At 41.1% G+C, this 22,104-nt stretch overlaps 1 protein-coding gene across 3 annotated transcripts in view; it reads left to right on the forward strand.

Annotated features, from left to right (window-relative positions):
- MAEA (macrophage erythroblast attacher, E3 ubiquitin ligase) overlaps positions 1-22,104 on the forward strand; it is a 92,722-nt gene that overhangs the window by 55,713 nt on the left and 14,905 nt on the right. For 2 of the 3 annotated variants that reach the window (XM_090035381.1, XM_090035379.1), the window contains exons 5-7: positions 882-995; positions 3,092-3,168; positions 16,816-16,924. In XM_090035381.1, coding sequence (XP_089891507.1) covers positions 882-995; positions 3,092-3,168; positions 16,816-16,924 — 300 coding nt within the window. The remainder of the gene's footprint in view (positions 1-881; positions 996-3,091; positions 3,169-16,815; positions 16,925-22,104) is intronic. The other variant, XM_090035380.1, reaches the window with a different exon arrangement.

The following is a 22,104-nucleotide window of genomic DNA, read 5'->3' on the forward strand; positions in this document are numbered from 1 at the left end:
TAGTAGTGTAATGTATAAAGCTTTTACTTGATATAAACTGTCCTGCTTTTCAGAATTCTTTGAATATTTGGCTATGGTTTAAAATTTAGATACGAATAAGGACTTGTACTAACGTAAAGATCCAAAGTGCAAAATACAGCCCTTGAGTACTTAGGCCAGAATCAGTGGAGTTGCACCCACTAACACCCAGATTAAACTTGATACTGAATCTAGGTCCTCTAAATGCAAGTTTTTCCTTGACAAACTTACAGTGAAATTACATAGCAGTATGACTTTGTTTTAATGCGATTTAGAGAAACCTAAGTGCAAAGAAGTATAATCTCATCTCGATGCATGAAGACTTATGTGCGTAACTCCTTGCATCCTGCTGAGAACATAATTCATGGTGTGTATATGAAGCTGTTTCTAAAAAGTGTGGTGAGCAATTGAAATGCTAAGCAGATGTCCTTAAGCATAACACAGTGGGAGAAATTTTAATAGAAAAGTTTTCTACAGCTGTGAAAACTTAAAGAAAGCTTACCTGCATTTGTAAGAGGAAACAGTACTCAAAGAAGCTGCATTTAGTGTAGTGTGAACATAATACATTTTTCTAGCCCTTGAACACCATGAACTGAACATAAGGTGTCACTTTTTATTTGTTCTTATAAAGTTAGTTTAAATTCCCTTCTTTGTACAGCATTCTTTTAAAACTAAGTTTAATCTTTTATAGGGCTTGCAGAAATCTGTTTTTAACTGACATTAACTAAAGTCCCTGCTTCCCTTGGAAAGGTTTTTGTGTCTTTCTCTTTTTTCTTGTTATTTTTAAACTAAGCACTTTCTTTAACCAAAAATGTTTGAGTGCACTTAATGCCAAGCAAAGAGCGACGTTCTCTGTCACTCAGGGGCTCCAAAATGAGAGTGAACCGAAGATGGGATGCAAAACTAAATCGGCCAGTGATTACTCTAAAGAAAATGATGATGTTGTTATGGAAACCATTAAAGGAAAACCAGAATTGGTATGTAAACACTTGGATAATTATAATGCTGAAGAAAGCCTTATGTCATTTTAACTTGTTAAGTAACGTGAGGAATGAAATCTGAAGTACTCTTAACTTTTTTTCCATCACCAATCTTCAACATGATGGTAACAACCAGGAATAAAAAAAAAAAATATTTCTGCAAGCCCTACTTTTACGTTAAAAGCCAAGGCTATGATAGGTTAGAGCTGGAGAAAGAGAAATAACTTGCTTTTTAAAAATAACCAAGGAGTAAATTCCTGGGTAGTGTCTGGAATAGAAAGTGAGCTGTTTATCAATGTTAGTTTGCTAAACCCCCACCTGCAACTTTAACAATGGGGTGGGGTAGACTGGAAAGGTGGGAAGAATACCCATTGCTGGAGTCCTTACATGCGTGAGCAGTCTCACTCTTGGTAACAAGGGCTGTGGAACTGTTGCCCAAACTTGTGCAGGATTTGTAAAGCATAGTTCTGAAAACACTGGACACGTTTGGGGGGTGTTAATTTATAACATTTTCTAAAATCCAGACGATCCGTTGGCTTTCAGTTCACTTGAAGAATTCTAAAGCTTTGAAGGTTGTTTGGAGGGAATCTGTTCTCTTCCAGTACTTTTAAGAGGAAACAGGGTTAGAATTCAGAATGCACTGTCTATAGAGAATGGTTGACTAATTAAAAAACAATACAGCCTGTTGTTAAAAGATAAACTTCTAAAATCCCCCTGCCCTTAAATAAAATGTGCATCTTAAATAACTAAGGATTTTTAAAAAATCATTTAAAAATTGGCTCCATCTTTTTTTTATGTAGATCTGAAGTTGAAGTGTTCTGTCTCTCACAAAACTTAGGCTATGGAAAAATGCTGTTGTTAAAAGGCTGGTTCTTCCTTTCCTGAGCAAACAGTTTTGCAAATTAGAAAGTTAACTGATATATTCCCCTTCCCCTCCTCCCCCCAGTACTTCCTTTTAAACTAATTTAGACTGCATTCTGTCAATGTGAGATTTCTTTCAAATTGCTCTACAAAATTTCCCATTTAAAAACAAATAAATGCATAATTTTTTGCAACGGCTACCAGAAACAGTTAACTGATCCAGATTTTGGAGCTACTTAAATTCCTGCTGATGTCACTGAGGAATTTTGATATTACTGTGCACATACACAATAAACAAAAGATCCCCATTCATTAGAAACATGGAGGAGAGAAACATTTGCTAAATGGAGCAGAGAAACTTGAGAAATACTTTTATTTTTGAGCACAGGGAGTATTTATTATTATTTTCTTTTTTTGCTTTCTTTAAAAAAAAAAAAAAATAGTTGCCTGTGCCTGTATATGCTAAAGCACAGTGACTTCCTTTGGGGGAAAAGGATTTATTTTTTCTTTTTAATTCCACATGTTCATACTGGTGATGAATACTGTCAACTTTAGTAGGCCTCAAAATTTACCTTTTTCCAAAAGCAGGTAAATGTCACATGGTTTTCTTGTGCGAGATGTCTCCTTAGTATGACTTTTAAGTCACTACTAGGGAGGGTGATGGGAGGGGGAACTGGGATGGGCGTTTTGTGAGGGAAGGCAAATCCTCAGTGACCCAAATTCAACGTGCCCTTTCCTGCACGTGAATACGGGTACATTTGAGCTAGTGTTCAGACTCTGTTTCTATCCCCCACAACCTTGTCTAATACTTTTGGTCCCCTTTGGCAAAGAGGTCCCTCTATCTTAATTGTTGCTTTGTCTCAGAAATTTCTGCAATATCTGCTCTCATACAATTGGAATATGGTACAAAGCAACCCAGCTGTAATCCATTCACACCCAGAGGATGGTGGGGTCCTTCAGTCATCAGGACACAGTTGATTCCTATTAAAACATTTCAGTTTTGAAGAAGGGTGAGAGGTAGGAGGTTTTTGTTTGCTTTTAAGGCATTCTGTGTGCTAGCATTTCATCACCCATTAAACTGCTTTATCTGCATGAATGCCTAAAAAGCAAGCAAACAAAGTTGCATGCCATTAACACTATTTTGTGGCACACTGAGTACTTAAACACCATAAGATACACTGTGCAATGCTGCTGTGGCCCCGTCTAAGACCCTGTCTTGTCTTTAATCTCAGAGCTGTCTGGAGTTCAGCCTAAGGATTCAGGAGTTCATTGAACTCATTCGACAGAACAAGAGACTGGATGCTGTGAGGTATGAAATTAGGATGCTTACCAAACAATTTTCTTAAGATAGTATTATGCTTCATAAGAAACGTGTGTCTGTTATTGCAGCACCCAGAAGCTCCACTGCAGCAAAGGGTCTTGTCAGCATTGCTGTTATCACACCCTCTCTTGGGAATTAACAGATTACGTTTCATATTGGATAATTTCAAATTTTAAATACAAGCTGTCATTTTACATGCTCATTTCAAACTTTTAAAAATGGTTATTGAAACACAATTTTCAGGCTTTGCAGAACTGCAGAATTCAAAGCAATTATTTAAAAAAATTTTACACTGTATTGTTCTGTTTGTAAAAACAGTTGTTCTTCATCATAGAGTACAGTTTGCCATTACTATACTAATCTTCAATCTAGAGTACAAACAAACTCGGTATGTGGGGTTAGCTTGGAGAGAAAATGTATCTGTTGCAAGAAAAAAGTTGATCTCTTCATATGAACTAGTCGGTGTTTTATGTTTACAATATGACTCTTGGGTTTGATTCTTGTCAACCCTGAAGCTTTTTATGTTTTACAATCTCTATTACATCCTGTTGTATTACATACTAAGCTTTAAGGTTTTTATTAAACAGACGATTATTAATATTTTGCAATTCTATACCGTCTCTTCTCGGAGGGTCTCGGATTGTTACAATAACTCTCCTCACTCCTGTGAGGTAGGTAAATGTTATACCCATGATTTCATGGGTAGGGGTAATACACACTTGCTTAAGGACAGCACACTTGCTTAAAGGAATATGACTCAGTGGCAGAACTGGACATCAAATCCAGATCTCATGACTCCCCCATTCTAACAATACAGTAACTTTGTCTTGCTTGTTCATGCTCTCTCTCTTTGTGTCAGATATTTCTTATTGGGAGATCAAATAAATAACTTATACTCAAGCTTTTGAATTAGCGGTCCTAGGTAAGGAGTTAGTATAGTATACTATTTCAGGGCACAACAAGAGAGTGATTCTGTTAGAATGAATGTGATACTTATGTTGGGACTTAATAACATGCAGACAATGCAGTAATGTTTTGTATTGTTATATTGGGAAGATGCTGAATAATAAGTCTGTTTCTGATGTATTTAGAATGATCAGGTTGTTTTCTACACCCATTCTCACTGACATTGTTTTGAAACATCCTATTAAAATTATAAGGATACTTGAACCAGTTAGTAATAAAATTGTGTCCGGTAAGAAGTGTACAGTATCCCATCAAATATATAGTGCATCACAGAAACTTCAGTGTAAACTGTCATTCTTTTAAATCAGGATCTTTAGTTTTGGAACACTGCTCTTGTTCTGTTTAAAACTGGATGGCATATCAAAATGTCAAGCAGGAATCAAAGTCTTAATTCTGCACTACCTGTCAAGACTGCGATATGCAGACGGATGCTTCATCTTTTCATCATGAAGCTCCTATACTTCCATTTTATTCCATCTCAACAAGTTTGAACATACCAAATTGCGCTGCATGTGCTGGCCACTTGTTGCATTGTCAGCTTGTTTTTTTGAATAATAGCCAGCTTCTTGCAGTAGCCTACAGGAAACAAAGCAATTCTGGGCTGGGATTTTTAAAGGATGCTAGATTATTTCATAGTTTCATAGTAGCTAGGGTCAGGAGGGCCCTGAACGAATCATCTAGCCTGACCCCCTGCCACAGGCAAGAATGAATGCTGGGTTCACAGGACCCCAGACAGGTGATCATCCAACCTCCTCTTGAATTTGCCCAAGGTAGGGGTGTGGAACACTTCCCTGGGCAGTTGGTTCCAGCTTTTGGCCAGCATAACTGTAAAATATTGCCGTCTGATGTCTAACCTAAACCTGTTCTCCATCAGCTTATTACCATTGTTCCTTGTCACCCCAGGTCGTGCTGGGGAGAAAAGGGCTATACCAATTTGCTGTTGAAATTAGTTTTCTCAATCAGAAAAACAAAATCCTATGACCTTTTCACTTACAGCTCTTTTTTTCCTCCAGAGCACAGCATGATTTGTAGAATATTGCCAGCCCTGTGCTCAGTTTTGCAGATCTGCTGCATTCCCCCTGCCCTTACTGCCCCTCCCTCACAAAGTATGATTGGTGGGGGGAGTCCTCTATTGCTTGCTGTTTGAACATTTAGTGTATGCTTGGGCCATATTTCCAATCTCATACCACGATCATAGGGACTTTCTAAGGAAAAATCTCATGATTGCACAGTCATAGGAGATCAGTAGCTGAATCTTTATGGCAGACACCACATAACATTAGTCTAAGAATAAAATTGAGGGTTGATAACATAGCTTTTCAGTCACGTTTTGAGGCTGGCAAATGTGAACCTCTTTTGCAATTGGGGCCTTTAGCAAGGCAATTGGGACCCTCTATACTAGGTGTGTGCAGTTAATTTGGTTGGCAGGCCACTTAACTTTGGATGAGGGCCACAAGGGCAGCGCCAACCCTTGACAGGTGCCCTGCCTCTTGATCACCACCTTGGGATCAGAAGTCCCACCCCTAACCCATGACCTTTGCCACTAGAAGTCCTCCCTACCCCATGCCTTTGGAAGTACTCCTTTTGGGAAGGGGGGTTGCCATCTTGGAACCAGAAAAAACCCAAATTGTATACTAAAAATCAAACATCTACTATAACATATTTTAATTTTATTTCAAAAAAGATTTGTGCCCTGATTTACATGAGTTTGCATAGTGTATATAGAGGTGATTGTATAATAGTTCAAAAGATTGTATAATAGTTCAAAATAGTCTTACTCTTGTATGTTGTGGGGGTGAAGTGTGTGTGTGAGATTGGGGGGGGAAGTGGGGGTTGTGGGGCTGTATGGGGTCTGTTCGGAAGGGGGGGGGAGGGCCCCTGCCACATGCCCTCCCCATGGTGCACAGCCTCCACTGCTGGCAGCAGCAGCAGGCAGAGCCCCCCCCACAAAGAGCTGTACTCCCACAGAGCTCCACCCAGTCTGATGGCATGCAACCTTTGGAAGCCCACTTCCCACCGGCTTTCAGAGGGGCAGCCATGGGCCAATAAATATTTTTTGGAGGGGCCCCACAGGCCAGATAGAATTTTGCCCACCCCTGCTCTATACCGTTACCCCTCACTTCAATGGTGGTAGAAATGGATCTTCCCTTTTTCAAAGTGAAAAGGTCACAGACTTGTCTTCCCTTCCCCCTCCCCCTTTTGAGGGTCAGGGGGAGTCTGAAGAGTCCAATACTTACTTCAGGGTGCACGTGTTTTGATTATAAAGGCTGGATCTGTGGCACGTTTCTGCCACAATCCTATAATGTTGCCATAATGGGTAGGTTAATACACATTTTGAATCCTGTAAGGGGTTGATGTCAGCATCTGGAATTGGTAAGGCAATTTACCAGGAAGCTGGAAAACTAAAGGGACTGTTGCTGCATCTGTACTGACAGTGAAAGAGTATAACCTGATATAACTTCCAGATTTGGCGGACAGTCTCATGCGTTTCGCTGATGACCTGTATCAACTGGGAGCAATAAGGAGAATGATGGTGGCACTAGGGTTGAACATTAATGCCATACAGTTCTGACAGTGGGGATTGAGAGTGATCTTTATAGAACTATACTGGAACTAATCTAGATCTAGAAAGCCTTTTGGCCCTGTTTTGGTTGGGTTTGGTGGTGGTATAGTTGTGGTCCAGGAATGGAGAGAAGCAAGGTTGCTTTGTGATATGTCCCTCCCTTTGCACCAGATGTCTTTGGTTTGATACCGGGCATCCACTAAGAAGGATGCCATAGACATCAACCATTGTTCAATCATTTTGAATTCCTTCTTTCTTTTAAGTTTATTTCCTGTGATATTCTTTCTTTTAGGACTGTTTCTTTGCTTACATAGCATAGACTTTACCTTGACTCACTCAGTTTAGCCTGTGCAAAGAATGTTCAGAGTTGATAAACTGGATATTATGATTTTTTTTTACATGTATCAGTAAGTCATTAATGAACATTGTCTCCCTTTTGCATAGTCTTACATACTGTGCCCATGATGACCACAAATAAAAATGGATTCAACATAGATTCTGATGTAAGCCAAAGCTTACTGGAAAAAAATCTCTATAGTAGCCCTATTTAGTTTTGATTGTAGGAGATTATTGAAAAGTTTCACCAACTGCCACATCCACTTCATTAAAATTATCAAGTCAGCACAACTAGTGTTTTCCTTTATATTTTTTTTTTAAATAGGCAAAGTAAAGATATTGTGCTGCTCATTTGGTGATTTTTTTTTTTCTTAAGACGCTTGATGTGTCCTAGTCCCAACAGTGTAAGACATCTACCTGCACTTTCTCTAACCAAGATGTCTTCCCTTTTTCACTTATTTTTTTCCCCCCAAGCGCTTCTGCAATATCCTCCTCCTCTGTGTGATCTGCCATGTCCAGGATCAGCTTGCAGAGCTTAGTTCTTTCTTTGGGCTTTGTCAATTTCAATGTATTGCTTCAAACTATAAATCAGTTTACAATTAGTTTGGAATATACCTTGTTCATTTCTACCATTGTCCCTTGTCATTTAGGCTAAGAACAGACAGTCAAAAAATCCAAGGCTGAATTGATTCAGTCTTTGCAGGTTAATCTAAACTGCAGAGATTAAACTGAAAAACAGCTGGACACACACTCACTTTTTGATTCAGGAAATGCAGCTACATATCTGCAGTTGCTCAGGCCAGAAGCTGGGGGGGTGCTAGAACACAGCTCTCTGGCATGCAGCCAGCATACACTGTGTGTTCACTATTTCTTCCTGCTGTCACTGAGGTCTCTGGGATTTTCAGTCCAGGATTACAGAAGTAAGACTCTGCAGGGTTGGTCATCACTCCTTCCCTGCCCCCCCCCCAACCCTTCTCTGCAGCTAGGAGCAGACATTACACACAAACTGATTTAAACCTGTAACAAAACAGATGTTCAGTGAATGTAAGCCAGTTTGAAAATGGCATGCTGGGGAAGTCTGATTTATCTTAAACCAGCAAGGGGTCTGGGACAGACATTCCATAAACCAGTTTGAGCCAAATCAGTTAAGTCTGATGCTACATTCAACCAGGTTTATCTCAAACTTGTTACAGCCATTTTAAAACTGGTTTATGTACACCGAACTTCTGTTCTGTTACAGGTTTAAACTAGTTTCTGATCACTTAAGCCAGTTTGTGCAACTTCTGTCCCTAGCCTTTCTCTTTTGCCTTGATGAGTTTTAGATGGTCTCCCTTGCATTAACTTGTTATAATTTTCCTGGCTAGATTTTTATCTACCATTTCCCATCTTTCGGACTTGTTTGGTTTTTGCTTGCTTGTATGTAACCATACCATTGTTCAAGTTCTGGCCTGCCATTTTTTAAAGACTACCTGTTTCTTGGCAGTTGAATCTTTTACTTGAGGGTTTCACCACAAAGTCTCCTTTCTAATCTGGCTCCACTGGTTTTGTCACTCCAGGGATTTAATTCACCGTTTCCAGGTCAACTATTTCGGTACCGGTTGTCCCTGCTCCCCGTCTTGCTTCCCCCCCTCCCCAGTAAATAAAACATCTGGAAAGTAAATAAGAAAGAGGAAATAAATGTAAAACAAAAAAATACAAACAGAAGGCTAGAAGTAATCAGTCATGCAAATCACATGACCATGCAGCTGAAATGGTAAGGTTAGAAACTGTGAACTAAAAATTAGATTAACATGCTCTAACTAGCTCTGTCGGAAGTGAGGCTTCTGTGAATGAGTTAGTCTCTAAGGTCAGCACCATGCTGAGTGACTGGCAGACGGGGCAGTATGGTTTCTGCTGTAAAAGCACTGGAGCGGCGTAAGAGTGCCCTGTGGCCAGTGCATTGCTGGCACCACCCTTGCTACAGTACTGGCTGAGGTGCTGCCCTACTTTGTGACTAAATAAAAAAAACTCTCCTATCCCATGGAACTAAGGGTGTCTACACATGTGCTCCCGGGGGTAGGGAGGGGGATCCGCTTTAATTAAAGAGGCTCCAAGAGCCGCTTTAATGCACCTGCAGCGTCACATGCATTCAGCATCCCATGCTTCAAAATGGTGGTGGGGGACACTTGAACTAAAGCTTGTTCAAAGAGCTTTAGTTCAAGCACCCCTGCCACCATTTTGAAGCAAGGGGACGCTGAATAGACGTGACATGGCTGCTGGAGCGCATATGATTAATACGCTCCAGCAGAGTCTGCTCCAGTGCGTGCATCAGAGCAGACATGTAGCACATGTTTAGGTGTCCTAAGATGCTCACCAGAGATCAGTTTGCAGTGTCATAACCCCTACTTATTTGTTGTGGCTGTTACTGTCTTTTTTTTTTTTTTTTTTTTTTTTGAGGGGGTGTAGGGTATGTACTGCATTTCATGCTTGGGAAGATACTGCCTTAGGCACCATTATTCTATGGGTAGTATCACCTGATGATGGCCAGCTTGAGTGCTACTTCTATGCCCAGCTTTCTTAAATGAATGCATAAGATTTGGATTAGAAAGTTCATTATTTTCCACTATTGTAAAATCAGTTTTCCTTTTTCCTCATTGCCTAACAATAAATACCCTACAAAATCAGCTTATGGATTTTTCATTTTCTTCTCACTAGAAGGGATTGCAAGTAATTCCACCCTTTTATTATAAGTAGATGGCATTCTTTTTAAGACTTCCTGTATTGCAAAGTCAATCTATAAATTGATGTTTAACCTTAATTTGTTCTGTAGCTGGACTACATGCATATTTTAAATAATCATATTAGGTTTTTCAGAAGCAAATTGTGTTGGTGTTTATATATATATATATATAAAGCTACTTGGAAGCAAATTTCCTTGGATGCATCTGGCAATTAAAACTTTTCCAGTTCTTATAGTGCTGGCTCAGTTGATTTTTATATCCTGCCATAAGGTAAAAGGGAACTGCAAAATGCCTTTTTATGTCTAATTCATTGCCTTTGACAGCATTGATTCACTCATAGCTGTGTGCATTTGTTCAACATTTATACTGCTATCCCCCAAAGATAGATGCATTAGAAAATACTCTTTAGCGATTAGTGAATATTTAAACATTTTTCTGCCTAGTTTAAACCAGATTTATTGACAGCTAACAAACCTTTTTTGGAAACCAGTGTTTTTTTGGAAGGTAACAAAATTCTCACTTCTAGCACACAATCTCAACTTCTGTTTTTATTAGCTTGCTTCTATTAAGTGCCTGCAGCAGGATTCTTTCAGTATTATGTCCATGGTGCAATAAATAGGTCAGGCATCCATTAGAAAGCAGAGAAAGAGGCTGTTTACCAAGTCGTTTCCTGTCTGAGTGGAACTCGGAGAGCTGACATTTTGTTGAAACGCAGCTGGTGTTTAAATAAGTTTGAAAGCTTTGCTTTACTGCCTGCTGAGAACCTCGAAAGTGACATATTGCTTTTAGGATACAATTCGTATGAGCTTTAAAATATATATCTTATTTAATAACAAAGTGTGAATTTCTGAAGCTTTTTAGCATATGATGGGTACCCACTTAGTTATTCTAAAATAGTGCGTCAAAGGGGTCTTAAAAGAGCAAGACGAACTATTTGTTTAATGTTAAGTTTGTGACGCACGCAAAGGTAGAAAAATCAAATTTTAGGCTCATATACTGTGCTTTTAATTTGCAGCCTTCTCCCCTCCCACTAGTCTTTAGAAGCAAAACCTGCTACAAAAACCATGAATTAGGGACGTATTGTTGACATTAATTTCACACTGTCTTTTGTCAGATTTTTACACTTGAGCTGGAAGTGCTCTTTTAATTACACTCCAGGTTTTTCTTTGTGGCAGTATGCAAAAGATGTATAAAGTTGCTTGGTAATGATGGCTAATCATGAAAGACTTGAGTCCAAAGTTTATCAGAACTTTTTAGTGTTCAAGTGGATCATTTGGGGGAGGGTTTGGGAGAAGGGAGGGACTATCTTAATTAATGAGCTCCAGTACCATGTAGACAAAGAGAGAAAGGAAACAAATGCATTTCTTGACCTTGCCTTTCCAACAGTTGGTCTGGTCAGGTTCTTGTTTTTCCTCATTTTCTCTCTCTTTGAGCAGGAGGGGATAAGTAGAATAACTTCAGAGTGCTTTTCAGGGGAACTTTGCTAGCAGTCATGGAAGTACTCAAGATAAGAAAGGTGTTCTAGTATGGTCCGTTGAGCACAATAAAAAACGTGAACACTTCCTCCCTGATAACACTTTACATTCTCTGCTCAATTATTGCTACTTTCTGGCGAATACATTCAGTCGTGCAGGTAGAATTCCATGGGACTTGTAAATCGCTTTTAATGGTGTATGGTGCAGCAACAGAGAAGAATGAGTGTAAAACATTTTGGGATCTCAAATATGTATTTTATTTGACTTCTCGGGTAAATGGGTTCTGGTTTTGTCAAGTACACTATACATTTAGAACTTCATCATCATACGTAGGTCAACTTTAAAGGCAGGTTAGAAGTTAATTTATTAATTTTGGGATTTGAAAAATCAAACTGTGCTCTTTCTGTCAGTTACCTGATCTTCAGTGAGACTTTAACTGGTAATTTTAGTGAAGATAGTTTCATAGTTTCATAGTAGCTAGAGTCGGAAGGGACCTAGGTAGATCATCTAGTCCGACCCCCTGCCTTAGCAGGAAAGAGCACCGGGGTCAGATGACCCCGGCAAGGTGCTCATCTAACTTCCTTTTAAAAATCCCCAGGCTAGGAGCCTGCACCACTTCCCCTGGAAGCTGGTTCCAGGCCCTAGCCACCCTGACTGTGAAGTAGCGCCTCCTAATATCTAATCTAAACTTACCCTCCGCCAGTTTGTGACCGTTATTCCTGGTCACTCCTGGCAGCGCACGGGGGAACAGGGACTCCCCCAATACCTGCTGATCCCCCCCTGACCAGTTTGTAGCAGGCCACAAGGTCCCCCCTTAGCCTTCTCTTGTGGAGGCTAAACAGGTTCAGGTCCCGTAGCCTATCCTCATAAGGCCTGCCCTGCTGACCCCTGATCATACGAGTGGCCCTCCTCTGAACTCTTTCCATATTGTCCACGTCCCTCTTGAAGTGTGGCGCCCAGAACTGGACGCAGTACTCCAGCTGCGGCCTGACCAGTGCCGCATAGAGGGGGAGGATCACCTCCCTGGACCTGCTCGAGATGCATCTGTGGATGCATGACAGGGTACGATTGGCCTTCTTGACTGCCTCCCCACACTGCCGGCCCATGTTCATCGTGGAGTCAATGACGACTCCAAGATCCTTTTCCGTCTCCGTGCTGGCAAGAGGAGAGTTCCCCAACCTGTAAGTGTGGTGCCGGTTCTTCCTCCCCATGTGCAACACCTTGCACTTATCAGTGTTAAACCCCATCCTATTCTCATCCGCCCACTGTTGCAACCTGTCAAGATGTACAAGACAAACTCATAGTTCATAGTAGTATTTGACATGCTTCTGTTAATGGTAGTAAAACTTTGGTCTGTCAGTAAAAGAGATGTGCTTAGGTATGTGAGCTTTCATAGCACGAGCAAATCAAATGTGGTATTTCCCTGATGTCTGCAGTGTCACTTTAGAAGTCTGAGAGAATAACTAGTACATCATCTTTGGGTGTTTTACTTTTAATCTTAGATGCTGAGGAAAATTCTGACTCCAGCAGTGTCAGTGGAAAAACTCCCGTTGACTGCAGTAAGGCCAAGAAAATATGTTGGGTATAGTTTCTTCAGTTGTAAGAGACAATTGTCATTTAAGCTTGTAGTAGGTTAGATGTAGGTTTCATTTGAAGTACCGTATTTCACAGTATACAAGTCGAGTTTGATTTTTTAGGACACACAAATTGGGCTTCAAAACTCCACTTATACACCACACCACATCAAAAAATCAGGGACAAGGCTGGGCTCGATGCTTGGCTGGCACAGACCGATCCCCTGCGAGCAGCGCTGATGGAACCACTAGCAGGCGATGGGGCCGTGTCAGCTGAGCCTGACCCTGTATCCTGCGGACAATGCTGCCGAATGCCAAGCCCAGCGCTGCTCCCAGGGGATGGGGTTGGGCTCAGCACTTGGCTGGTGCAGCCTCATCCCCTGTGAGTGGCTCTGGGCTTGGTGTTCGGCACTGCCGCTCACAGTGGCCCCATCCCCTGTGACCACCAGCAGTGCCACTTGCAGGGGATAGGGCCACACCAACACAGTGCCGAGCCTGACCCCGGCTTATACACCATGCCTATGAAAATCCTTACCTTTCAGATTAGAAAGCCCGGGGGTTGACCTATACACCGTGTCAACATATACACCATGAAATACAGTAGGTAAGAGGCAAACTGGCCATCTGTAGTAATTGAGGGCATGTAGCGTTGATGTTGCTTGGCCTATCTGAGTAACCCAAATAGTTTTAGTTTTAGACTTAAGTTTAAATATTGTTCAGGAGCCTGTTGCAGTCTTGTCTATTAGATTTCATAGAATGAAGATATATCCTGTTTTGCTTTTTCTTCCATTAAGAATTGCAGAACGACCATGAAACAAATCTCGTATTTTACAGTCTTACAGAACTCAGATGGCAATGTGCGGGATGGGGCAGAGCAGCTGAACTTCTAATGGTAGAGGAGACAAAACACAAGTTAAGGTTGTTAAGAGACAGTGAACGGAAGATAACAGAACACACATTGCAGGATGAATTCATTTGGGAGGTTCCCAGGACTGGCCCAGGGGTGTTATACTGCTGTGGAGTAATAGCCTTGGTTCTCATCTTACAAGTACTATATTGCACCTATTTCTTGCCTCCCATTTCTGACTGGCTGAATAGAAAGGTTCATCCTTAGCTGTTGGAGGCTTATGAGCATGGCAGGGAGAGGGGGAGAGAGGTTGTGGGGAGCAGGAAAAACTTTAAAAAAAAAATAGCAGGAAGCTACAGAGACGAGATTAGTTTCTGAATGGGCTAGTCATTGTATCTTGATCCTGTAATAGAGACATGGGAGTGAAAGGGTTCTTCCATCTATCTACTTGATCTTGTATACTGCAGTCTGAAATAGTTTTTATACTTTCCACTTAAGTTAGACTAACAAGCCGATGTGGGAGCATTACTGTGCTATTGGCTCTCTGAAAGATCCATTACATATTCCCTGGTATACAAAAGAGCCACAAAACCCAACGAAGGCATTTATTCTGGTTCGCTTGTGCATGTGCACTGAACTGGGACAGTACCCAAGATCCCTGCCAGTTTGCCTTGCATAGCATTCTTCCTGTATATCAGTGAGTGATATTTTGTTGGAATGCTCTCACTAAAAGTCAGTTGAGAATCAAAAGCCATAATGCAGTTTTTTCGGGGTGGTTGGTTCACTCTGCCGTTTTCTCCTGACTCCATCACTTAGAACAAAAAATATTTAGTTTTATCAATAGCTTTAAAATGCTGCTCACTTCCAAGTCAAACTTTTTTCTTTCGTACTGTGGCTACTGAGTCTGACCTTGTGCTTTGTGCCAGCTGCCCCTGAAGTGCTGCATCCAGGCGCTCCTGATTGCCTTGTAATGTATTCAGACTGCCTGATCCCCTTTCTCAAGCTGTCAGAGTAGTTTTGCTGCTCCTCTAACATTGTCAGCACTTGGAAAACAATATTTTCCGTTCTAAAATTATGCATTCACTATAAGAAGCTGGTTAGAAACAATCTGTCCACACAGCTTCCATGTATTCCCTGGTTTGGGCTAGGGAAGGAAGTGGGAGTACAAAAACTGATAGAAACTGTTCTCATGGTACCAATGGCCTGGGCAGAGCCAAGATAATGCAGCGTCTTACAAAGTTATGTTTAAAAATAACTTTCCCAAAGCTCTGTTTTGAATTCAGCCCAAGAGATGAGGAATGCCATTTATTTGTGGAAGTGGTTTGTGTTTTGGAAACGTGAGGCACTGAAGTGACGTTCCGTAGTTGTACAGTAAGGTAAAGGCAAGAATCAGATACAGGTTTTCTGACTCCTAGTTCATGTGCTTAGATCGCATTTATGTGTGACTGCAAATTTTCTGTTTTGTTTTTGTGGAAGTGCTCAACTAGGTTCAGCTTTATCTGTTAAAGACTGGGGAATGATACTACTGTGTATCATCTCATAATTTTAATGCTGTGGGTTTTGATTGCTTTTAGAATTTCAGTATGGAAAACGTGGCACTTCTCATAGGCTGCCTTAGACTGAGTAATACAACGCCTTTTCTCAGCAAGCCTTGATCCAGTGTTCTTAAAATATTGGCTAGCCTTTAGTAAACTCTTACATTACATCATTGGTTTTTAAATGTTACAGTTCTCAAGGTTTTATAGGGTTTTTTTTAAATAATAATATTTTAGTTTTTCTTTCAATAAATCATTTGGCTACTATAGATACAGAAAAGATGATCTAGAAGTTTGCAGTTCAAGAGGCTAGACCTATTCAGTTTAGAAAGCAGATGCTTGGAGCGGGCAGGGGCACGTAGAGGTTTACAAAATACTAAATGCCGAAGAGGAGGGGAGTTATTTACTCTCTCCACCATACAAGAACGAGGGGTCACAAAATGACTCTTAGGTAGTAATTTTAAAACTAACAAAGGAAGCTTTTTCACAGTGTGTGTAATTAAAGCTTGGAACTCATTGCCACAAGACACTGTGGAAGCTGACAGTTTACTCAGATTCAGAAAGGGATTGGACAGATTCTTGGAGGAAAGGTGCATCCGTAGCAGTTGAGCATGGGAGTTAGGGGTACAGCTCTGAATCAGAATTTCCTAGACCTTAAATGCTAGAGGCTGCTAGTGAGAGAGGAACAGTGTGCGTGTAGGGGGGAGACCCTGTTCACTCTTCCATTCCATATCCATTCTCTGTCATTGTGCAACACAGAATACTGAGCAAGATGGATATATAGTCTGCCAGAGTAAATGGCAGTTCCTATGCTCAGATTCCAAATGCTAGCCTCTTAGCATTTTTTAAACATAATATCGTTTATAATAAATCTCCAGAATGAAGTTCTGTGGGTTTTTCTAATGGCTAACATGTAAATCTGATTGAGGAAGCATGGAATAATTCTGTTCCTATTAAAGATTGCCTAACTTCACAATATTTAATATGCAGTTCATTACATTCGACTTGAAGTGCTGTGTTTGACTTGTATCAGAAGAAAAAAAATTCAAAACACATACTCTTTAGATGTGAATATGAGGTTCTCTTGATAGCGAAGTCTGTTCTCAGCAAACCATGTGTGTTTTGTTACCAGTTTGCTGCTTTACATTTTATTAGATGAAATTCTTGGTTATCATTCTTAGCTCTCCTCCCTCTTCTCATCTCTACATTTGTATGCAAGGTATTTTCTATACATCTAGGCTGTTATACTGGAAGGGAATGCAAAGAATCCCTGGGTTTGTGTAACTGATATTAGCACTGTCTATTTTTGTAATAGAATGCTTTAATTTACGTTCATAATTTTTTTTGCATCTTAAAATTAGAGACCTAAGAAATAAATACTGTGATTAAGCTCTAGGATTAAAACTGTTCTTCCCTTCAAATCCTTAGAATGTATTTTCAAGACTTTTTAAATACAATATCATCTCTGGGTTTTGTGCTTTGAGTGCATAATCTATAGTTGAGCCTTCTTTTTTTCAAAAGATCCTTCGTACTGATTACGCAAATGAATTTCTTTCAGTAAAATTAATTCATTCAAATGAGCTTATATTTGTCTAAGTATTCTAATTTCTGTATTCCAGACATGCAAGAAAGCATTTCAGTCAGGCTGAAGGAAGTCAGTTGGATGAGGTCCGACAAGTGATGGGAATGTTGGCCTTTCCTTCAGACACTCATATTTCCCCTTATAAGGTAACTTTTTAATATATGTGAAATTAGGTTTCAAATTGTCACGTAGACACTTTCTTCTAAGAACAGAAGACAAGTGTGTAGATAAACTGTACAGGGAATACACTATTATTATTTTATTTTTTTAACTTGAGGATTGTTTAACTGGGTGGATAATTATTTTGCTTGTAAAAATAATCTGTACATGATTATTTGTATTATTTGCATATGGTAATACTAGTCATAGATCCTTAGTCATGGACTAAGTTCCTATTGTGATAAGACTGTATATAAAAAAAAATGTTTCTTTTATAAGCTCTCAGAAGGTACATGCAGGCAGGCTGCAAGGGAAATGCAAGGAAACTATGAGAAAATATTGGTCAGCAATAACAGGCAGTATTTTTGTATTCCAGCATCATCTTTGATTTTTTTTTTAAATACAATTAAAAAAAATATTAGTGTAGATTTCAAGGATTTGACTTGAATGATGCATGTAATATTTTACTAGTTAAACTTAGGAAGATGTGATACATTCATTACTGTAAATAACTACCTCTAGGTTTAGATTAACAATGATCAACCTAGATCTTCCTACAACTTATGGCCATCTCTTCTATACACAGTCTGATTTATCAACTGTACTGCCTCTTACATGTTCATAAATAAAACCTAAATAGTATTACTTGGCATTATAGGGGGGAAACAGAAAAATCTAGTGTTATTTATTTTATGTAGCCTACTGTTTGGCAGTACATAGAACTTAAGCTGATGAACAGGCAAAGCAAAATGCTAAGTTTAGTAGCAAAAATCCCTGTAGTGTTAACAGCATTTATTAGATTTTTGAGGCCTAAAATGATCACTAGTGCACCCACTTGAGTTGTGCCACAGGGCAGAAAGTGGAAAGCAGGTTATCTATCCCTCAAGTGCTTGCCCATACACACATTCCTTACTGGGCATACTAGTGCCTTAAGCCCTTTAGCTCAGGGACTGTTTTACCCTAGTAATACCTGTACCCACATGCCTGTTTCATGCCTTTCCTCATGTTCCATGAACCTCCATTGTTCTCCCATGCATCTTCAAGCCTCTCTTGTTTCTTTCCCCATCCCTTTCCTTTTCTCACCGATTGTCATGGGTTTTCCTAAATGTCTGGACCTAGTGTTCTCCATCCAGATGAGCACACTAATTGCCTTTATTGTCTAGGGGAACCTGGCTACTTCAGAAATAGTCTAGTTATAAACTCTTCCCTTTCTAGACAGGAAAGGAACATAAAGTTAGGCCCAAGGTTTACCTTGTGGGTAAGTGCCATGGAGGAAGCTGCTGATCTGAACCATTGCATCAGAACCTTGAAGAACACAACTTGTATGTTGAACAGACTCATCTTCCCCATCTGTACCACGTAAGTTGTCTACGGAGCACAGAGTTCAGGATAAATCCGAGGGAGTTGCCTATCCTGGGTCTCCCATTTTCTTGTTCACTCTCCAACAAGACAGAGTCCATACAGGCTACAGATGAAGCACTGCACCATACCAGCACAAACCCTGGCTCTATGAAGCCCCTCTGGCAGTGTCCAGGAAATGAAGACAAACATCTAGGTAACACTGAGGTTTGCCTTCAGTTGTACACCTACCACAGATCTATAGCTTCAGTACCCAGTACCTCAGTTACCCTCAGCCATCTCTGGCTACCCCACCTTATTTGACTGTTCCTCTATCTCCTTCAGTGTCATTGTGCTTAACAGCTCTGAGCAAGTTGGCACCTTAGGCAGAACTGAAAGACTGTGTAATCTTACTAATCCTAGCAGCACTAACCCCAGATCTGTCAGGCCTTCCCAAAGTAGCGCCACTCAGGTACTTGTCCCTGGTTTCATGTTGGTCAGCCCAACCAATAGAGAATTCTTGTTGAACTCTTCTTTCCACTCTGAAAATGTCCCCAGTTTCACATACACATTCAGTCCTACTGTAGCTGTGGGACTTCCTTCAAGGAAAGCCCACTGGACTCCTGGGGTGTCTCCACAAATCCCCTGGTTTTCTGGTCCATTGGCTTCATGGATGTTTCTCTGCCTTTCTGATGTGGCTGTTCAGACCCTGGGTTTCCTCTTCAGAGGTTGGCAGATCATGTTGATCGGGCTCGTTCACTTGCACTCCAAAGCTTTGATTTTTTTTTTTGTTTGTTTGGGGTTCTTTGGTTTTTTTGGGTTTTTTTAATAGACACTCCCTACATAGAAGTCCCTTATTGTCCAGGTCAGAACTCCCTGGAGCTAGCCAACAGCCTGATATTAGTCTGTTCTCCTCTGCCTTCCAGACAAGGATGTAATCCTAATTTTGTACCCAGGTGTACAGTAGGCTTTGTAGACTCCAAAAGATGGATTGCTCAGCTAGAGAAGTTTGTGGGTCTTCCCACAAACAGTTGGCAATATTGCAACAACCTGTTCTCAGTAAAGTGGTCTTCCCCGTAAGCATGGTCGTTATGGTTTCAGCAAAGATTTCTGGCAGATGCATGCTACCCCTCATGCAACATAGACAAATGGTACCAAATTCCTCTAGGGTGCTGACTTCTTTTTACACTCTCCACACCTTCCTGTCTTGCCATTGCCAGCATTAACAAGCAGGCAAAGGACATTTTCAGTATTCAACAGGAAAAGGAATCCAAAAAAGGTTAAAATGTTGACTAGCTGGAACTTTGTTCTACCAAGGTCAGTATAGTCTTAACACCAAGCCCTGTTGGCACAATACAGCGTCTGTATTTGAGTGTTTTTTGGCATGTATCGAGAATCTGACAGCATACACTAGGAATGTATTTGGTAGGTGAAAGTTCCCTGCAGGCCTCATGGAGACAGAATCTACCTACCTACCCAGTCTACTGCTCTGCTTTATGCTCCCTGCCTGGTTTTTGCCGTTTTGTCTTCTAGCCCCTGCCCTGTCTGCTGCTGTATTGTCTGTTTTCCCAGTCTCCCCGGTCTGCCACATTTCACATGCAGAGGCTACTCTAGCCTCTTGTCTGTCCCTGATCTAAGAAATTATCCAATGTATGCAGGGGGTGCCCAGTTTCTCCCCTGTCAGCCTTCAGTGACCCTCATGACAAACACTTCCCTGCAAGGATGGGGAGTGCACATCAGTGACCTCAGAGTGCAAGTTGTTCTGGTTTTCAGAGGAGAAGAAAAAACCTTATTCAAATATATCAGCACTCGGGATGATATGTAGAACATACCAGGTACTCTTGCATGATATCCTGGGCGTTGCATGATGGACCATGCCACTGCAACAACTGCAGTAAACAAGGAAGCAGAAGACTTTGTTCTTCAGGTCTGACAATGCCCGAAGTACATTCTATCTCAGAACAAGAAGCACAGGTCCTTTAGCACTGTATGGGGCATGACCCTAAGCTCATGGTCTGTCTTGCTTATTTCACAATCAGGAAGATTGGTATATTTTTCTATTCATATCTCTATTTTTTGTGAGTACCATGTGAGGCAAGATGGACTCTGCACAGTTGATCTTGCTGGCTCCAATCTGGCCAAAGTAATTCCACTTTCAAGATGTTCCTTTAGATCAGGGATCAGCAACCCCCAGCACGTGTGCCGAGCATGGCATACATGACCATTTTGCTCGGCACACCACCACCAGCCCAGGCTCTAAGCAGCTGCTGCCAGCCATGGACCCCAGGCTGTTCCCAGCCAGCAGCTGGAAGTCAAGCCCTGCTGCAAGCAGACCGGGCTCCGTGAGCTGGCTGCAGCTGGGAGGCTGCGAACAGCTGCTCTAGACTCCAGCATGTCGGCACCTTCCAAGGTAGAGATTGTAGTTTTTTCGGCTCTCCGGCCAAAAAATGTTGCCTACCCCTGCTTTAGATCCTGGGGGTGAACCAATCTAAGGCAGTCCTGTCCCTCCTGGACCAACTCAGAAGGGAGGCTGTTCCATCTGAATTGACATATCTGTGCTGTGAGGTTCAGGGTGTCATTTGGCTCTTGGCAGAAGAATGAACCTGCTATTTTCTTCTCAATTCCTTCATTCATACTAGAAAAGGATAAATTTAAGAAGACTTGCCTAGCTAGGTGTACACTGATGTTCCGGTGTGTGAGATCTCTTCCTTTATCAACCTGTCATACCAACCTGGAGCTCAGTTAAGGTGCGTCTGGCTAGCTTATCAGCCAACCATCCTGTGGTGGAAAATTGATCAGTCTTCTGTCCCTTAGCAGTTGTGAGACTGAGGTTTCTTAAGGGCCTGACCATAATGTTCCATCATGTGAGTGATCCCACTTCTTGCTATTGACATCCTTGGTGGGTTCAAACCTAAAGCATCCTGCTCCACTGTTTGTTTGTATTTTAGGGCAACTGCTTTCTTGGTGGCTGTTGCTTTGGCAAGAAGAGTAGATAAGATCCAAGCAAAAAAATGTAGACCTTAGTGGATTCTGTATTTGGTTGAGGGGGTGTGGGAGGATGCTCTCACATACTCGCTCTCTCATAATTAATTTAATATATTCTTGATGTTTTATTTGATGTTACGGAAAATGTTGCCTATTGGGTCTGATACCTGTCCTTTTGATTAATGAATATCTTCTTGCCTTTCCTATACTTGTAGGCATCATAAAAATCCTGTATCCACTTAAATCAGTTATTTTAAATGAGAAATAAGTGATTTAGAGCAATAAGAAAGAAACCTTGGTTTAAATCTGTTGTTGTTTTTGCACATGTGCTTTTTCTTGTCCTATAGAGAGAATAATTCTAGTTGGTTGCTACCCATAAAATAATTGTGACCAAGTGTAGCTTTTACTAAAAAAAAAAAAAAAGGATTAGTTAATTTGCTAAGCAGGGGAGTAAGCTAGTTTGTGTGCATTTTAAGGAGTCATATAGCTTAACTTATGCTTAGGGTTGTGGGAGAGGGGTCAAACATAAAGACACTGGACTTCAGAAAAGCAGACAAACGAAGCTAGAGAACTGGGTAGGCGCGATCCCCTGCAGAGCAAGTCTGAGAGGAAAAGGCATCCAAAAGAGCTTGTCTGCTTTTTAAGGAAGCCTTATTAATGGCTCCAGAACAAACTAGCCCAGTGCAAAGAAAAAGGGGCAGGTGGATTTGGCTGGAAAGCAGTGGGAACTGGAGCCGGAGCCCAGCACACTGAGGCAGGAGCTGCCCAGCTGTACCCCCCGCCACCTCCCCTCTGCTCAAAGTGGCGCAGCAGGGTCAGGAGCAGGAGGAGGAGCCGCAAATGG

The sequence above is a fragment of the Crocodylus siamensis genome, chromosome 2 (genome assembly GCF_052110815.1).
Source record: "Crocodylus siamensis isolate JL-2025a chromosome 2, ASM5211081v1, whole genome shotgun sequence".
Lineage (NCBI taxonomy): Eukaryota > Metazoa > Chordata > Crocodylia > Crocodylidae > Crocodylus > Crocodylus siamensis.